The sequence below is a fragment of the Saccostrea cucullata genome, unplaced genomic scaffold (assembly GCF_032062105.1).
Source record: "Saccostrea cucullata isolate Sc308-1 unplaced genomic scaffold, CSIRO_AGI_Scuc_v1 ctg2869, whole genome shotgun sequence".
NCBI lineage: Eukaryota > Metazoa > Mollusca > Bivalvia > Ostreida > Ostreidae > Saccostrea > Saccostrea cuccullata.
Window position 1 is genome coordinate 60,001 of NW_026934014.1, and position 5,078 is coordinate 65,078.

The window sequence follows — 5,078 nt, forward strand, 5'->3', positions numbered from 1 at the left end:
TATCATCAAATATTGTAAAAAAAAAAAAAAAAAAAGGATCCTTTTGTCTTTTAAGTGCGTGGCTATAAAGTAAGCAAACGGCTTCTCTCAAAATTTTGAAATTCATGGGAAAGTCGGGGCTCTCCTATTGGTCATGTAGCTATAATGCATTACATATAAGTCTCTGAATCTCTTCTTTGTGCGAAGGTTTTCGTCAGACAAATTAATTGTATGTTATGATGGGCAAGTTTGCTTCTTCTAGATATCTGAAAATCATGACCCCTGGGTCAAGGGTTCTGGAGTACATGTAAATGCAGGGCACTGTTGATCATTTATGGTAAAAATGCATTAGTTCTTTGAAAAAAAAACTTGTTCTCTGCACCTACAGTTCTGAAACCAAATCTGTATAATAAAAACCCGTTAAAAAATTAATGTCATTCTTTGTAGGTATTCATCCTCTATGTCTTTTGGCCAGTGGGACGGCATTAGATCTGCAGAGCAGTATGGTCCTCAATGTTACCAGCCAAGCTTGCTCTGTAGCCTGGCTCCTGAAAGCTGTAATAAAGAGGTATTGTCAAGGCAAAGATATATTTTATATCGTACCTGTAAATCTATGTACAGTCGCCCCGTGGCGAAGTCATTAGAGCGTTTTTATAAGTTCGTCGAAACCTTCTTCCGCAGTTTTGCTCCAAATTCAATGAACACCTGTATGGTTAACAAGAAACTGTACTAAGATTTAATTTACCATGCACAATGTACACGTCAGTAGATCTTCAGTATCATCAGAAATCTGGTTCAATTCAATTCTCTCTCTCACCTGATGTATCAAAATAATGTGATTTTAAAATAGTTATTTTTCATAAATAGTCTTTAGTAAAAGAAATGCGTAAATGAACACATTACTGTATTAATAAAATAAAACTAGATTATATTTTACAAAGTCCTTAATTGCCTGAACAAAGAGATGAGATGCGCTTTCTCATTTGAAATAACCATATGTATGGGTTTTTCGCGATGATCTATTTTTCGCTTTTTTCTGCGACCATTTTTAATTCGCAAAATACAGAACACGCAAAAATTATGTCAACTATAATGTGACATAAAAACATAACCCTTTCTTTAAAAACAAAAACTTTAAAAAATAACTAACGCAAAATAAAAACTGTACAAATCTACCCCTTTTTCACAAAATTTCCAACACGCGAAAAAAAAACTGGATATACGGTATGTGAAATTACACAATACACTTTAATCACCGCAAACTATGGTTAATTTTTGTACAGATGAGTGAGGACTGTCTGACGTTAAACATTTACACCCCTAGAAGAGCCAAATACAGCCCACGCAGAGGCAGTCGCCAGAAGAAATATGCCGTTTTGGTGTGGATTCATGGCGGATATTACCAGGCGTACACCGCCGGAAGTCCTTATTATAATGGCCTGAAGCTTGCTTCATCCGCCAGAATGATTGTTGTTACCTTAAACTATCGTCTAGGTATGAAGAAAACCTTTTAGTTTTATGAATTTCAACAAACAATATAATACTTTTTGATTTATCTACAGTTTCGATTATTTATCAAAATATACCTTCAAGATACCTTGCTTATTGAAAGTATGCTAAAAATCAGTACTTCTGAAGAATAAATATGTAGTATCTCTTGCATGCTATTGTAGGCGCTCTTGGGTTTCTGAAAGTACCTGATGTACAGAGCACTGGTAACTATGGCTTTTATGACCAGCGTCTGGCATTACAATGGGTACAAAACAACATCCACTATTTCGGAGGGGATCCAAACAGGGTAATGTTTATCTTATATACGCTTTTAATAAAATTTGTATCGGGTAACTGAGGATATTTTTGGGAATAAGAAAATAAAGTTACAGCTAAAATTAACTTCTCTTGTTTCTATAGTACTTGTAAATAAAATGCATTAACACTATAACTGTCCTTATATTACAAGTGCTTGTTTATTGCTATATTAATCTATGTCTTAGTTTGCCTCGTGAAGAGAAAAATGGTAAAAATTTTAAATTTAAGCAGGGCATTTTCTTTCCAGGTCATAATAAGTCATTTATTTTAACAGCGTTTTGAAAAAAAAAACGAGAATATCAAAATTATATTTTTGAAACGTTCTTCGGAAATGTTCAGTTGTTTCAGATTATTTCTCCTTATTAGGTGACGTTGGGCGGAGAGAGTGCTGGCGCTCACGCGACACTTTTTCATATGATGACGCCGGGGTCTCGGTCTCTCTTTCAACAAGCAATATTAATGTCAACTCCGGGAATCGAAGTCCCAACCACTGACGTTGCAGATAGAACCGCCGCCGGTTTATTGAACGGACTAGGCTGTGATACCAGTAACGATAAACTAGAATGCCTGAGAAACAAGACCGCTGAGGAAATCGTCACACAAAGCTTGCTTTTACCACCCACTCAAAATTTTCTGCAAGGTTTCCAGCGCTTTGGGGTCTACATCGATGGGCTGGAGATCACAGAAAGCTTTTATGACAACACTGACGCCAGAAACAAATTTGGAGACAAACCCGTCATCATCGGAACATCCGCCTATGAGAGCCTCAGTTTGACCTACAGTAGATTGACCTCTCCAGTTCCCGCCCCGGCGTTTGGTGCAGTGGTGGGTCAATGGCGACCGGCAATAGTTCCAGAAACACAAAACTTGTACGCAAGTTCACCTCGCTCAAATACAGATATTCGTCCGGAAATCGCAGAGTTACTAACTGACGTCATATTCACGTGCCCAGCCCGATTGTTTGCTGATAGTATATCTGAGGACAACAAGGTTTGGCTTTATGTATTTGATCAGCCAAACCTCGACTCCTACATACAACCCCTCTCATGTGAAGACAGAGCTTGTCATGTTGAAGATTTCCCCTACTTCTTTCGCCACCCAGACCTTGTTCCAGGCAAAGAAGACAAATTTTTCTACCGTTTGTCCAATTTGATTGTCGGATATTTTGGAAATTTCGTGAAGTATGGCAATCCTAACTCCCGCTGGAGAAGACCGAAATGGGCAGAGTACCAGACAGACGGTTCCTCAGGGGGGAGGAGAAATCTTACCCTGGAGCTTCAGTACCCCGACCCTCAGATCATCTCTAACTTTAGAAAGGCCAGGTGTGACTACTGGGATAGAGTTGGATACGAGAAAGAATCTCCGTAAAACATATGCAGGGTATAAAACATTCAGAGGTGTAACCCGACTGTTTTTGTTCATGGAATTTAAATAAAAATTTAAACACCATGCATCATTCTTTTATCGTTGTAAAGTGTTTATATCTATAGTTAGGAACTTGTAGAAGGCAATTCTACGAAAGCCCAGAAGGCTCATTCGAGATTCAAGTTTCGAAATACGAGATTCGAAATTCGAGTTTCGAAATTCAAGAACCAAACTAACCAATCAAAAGCGGGTTCAACATTTGATTACTCCCCTTTGTTATGTTTTTACTCTCAAGAAATCCTTGAATACATTTATAACAAATGGGACATTTGATTAAAATGATTATGCAAGAAAAAATGTTTTATGTAGTAAAACGAAATAAAAATAAGATATGGATTACATTTTGAAAATTACATATTTAATCTTATTTTTCTCATTAAACAAAATAGTAAATAGTTTAGTTTAAGAAGTATTTTATTCATAATATACAAAGTGTACAATATGAATATGGATTGAACAGCAGGCCAAGGGCCTATATTAGTTCTCTCCAAAATAGTAAATACGTATATATGGAATATTATATGGTCTTAGCGTTGATTAGCGATACAATTAGTCGTCTATTTTTTTTTTTTTTTTTGCAGATTATTGCTGAGGGAGAATATTGTATTCTTAATTCTACCACGGTTATTGAAAACTTCAAAGGAAACCGGCGGACATTATTCTCCAATAAATCACGAACGTCATCAAAAAATTATCAGATCAGAAACACGTATCAAATCTGAACAATTCAAATGCATGTCTGGCTGTAGAATGAAATACTTGTTTAGACCGCATCGATGTGTCGTCTTTTGAAGTATAAACACTGTAAATTGCATCAAGTTGCTGATGAATGTCGGTTTTTATAGCTAAGCGGGGCTATTCCACGGACCTCCCTACACATTAAACAACGTGATTTTAGCAGTAAAACAAGAACATGATTTTGTTATTTATATTCATTTTAACTGATCAATACATATTACGAACAAATTTGTAATTTAAAAAGACTATTTTTAATGCAACAAAAGCTCAAATCGTCTGCATTCCATATATAGGTAAGTCAACAAAATTTTCCTCTGGTGTTAAATAGAACAGCGTAATCGAGACATGGTGACCTAATTCGTTTCTCTATAGAGGAAACAATCGGCCGTATTTATCGACCTTGGTAGAATAGAAATAAAGTCCTTGTTGTCGTGAATGATGCAGAATAACCTCCTCGGTCTCGAAATGTTGTTTGAAATATAAAAGCCTCGGCTAACGCCTCGGCTTTTATCTTTCAAACAACATTTCTCGACCTCGGAGGTTATTCTGCAACATTCACGAAAACGCGGACTTTATTTCTTAAGGTGGGATTCTTCTCATATTTCTAATATTTAAAAATTAATGAAATTTTCACAGAATCAAGAAGACAATAGCAGTAAGTGATAGTATCAGTGAGATTAAATTTGACCGTTTTATATCAGAGGCAAGGTCAGGTCAAGGTCATTATCTTTTTCCTTGACATTAAGAATAAAAAAATACTGTTGCCAATCATGTGATACCTACTTCTATTTCAAAAGTTTAAAGACTGTTCTTTTTGCATAAAAACATTTTACTATATCAGGTCTGTAGCATGATATTACCAAATTTACATAAATAATATAACTTAACTGGATATTGGCTAATCCGAATTTTCTCTGTTTTTGTTATTTTTTTAAGGATATATTAGTTATTTTCATATGCTTCCTATATTTCACTTTTTCTTATTTTCACATATAATAAAGTAGTAATATAAATGTACAAAACGATACAAAAACAAAAAGTTTTGATCGTTTACTAAGAGAGAAAAAATACTTTTTATGGATTTTTGGCTCAAATCTGCACTTTGATAGGAAGCGTTTAAAAGCTAA

General features: G+C 35.4%; 1 protein-coding gene across 1 annotated transcript in view; it reads left to right on the forward strand.

Annotated features, from left to right (window-relative positions):
- The window catches only part of LOC134239801 (crystal protein-like), a 9,744-nt gene extending 6,515 nt beyond the window's left edge, over positions 1 to 3,229 (forward strand). The window contains exons 2-5 of the mRNA XM_062721945.1: positions 427 to 547; positions 1,263 to 1,473; positions 1,653 to 1,777; positions 2,155 to 3,229. Of these exons, the coding sequence (XP_062577929.1) occupies positions 427 to 547; positions 1,263 to 1,473; positions 1,653 to 1,777; positions 2,155 to 3,156 (1,459 nt within the window). The 3' untranslated portion in view covers positions 3,157 to 3,229. The remainder of the gene's footprint in view (positions 1 to 426; positions 548 to 1,262; positions 1,474 to 1,652; positions 1,778 to 2,154) is intronic.
- The last annotated feature ends 1,849 nt before the right edge of the window (positions 3,230 to 5,078 follow it).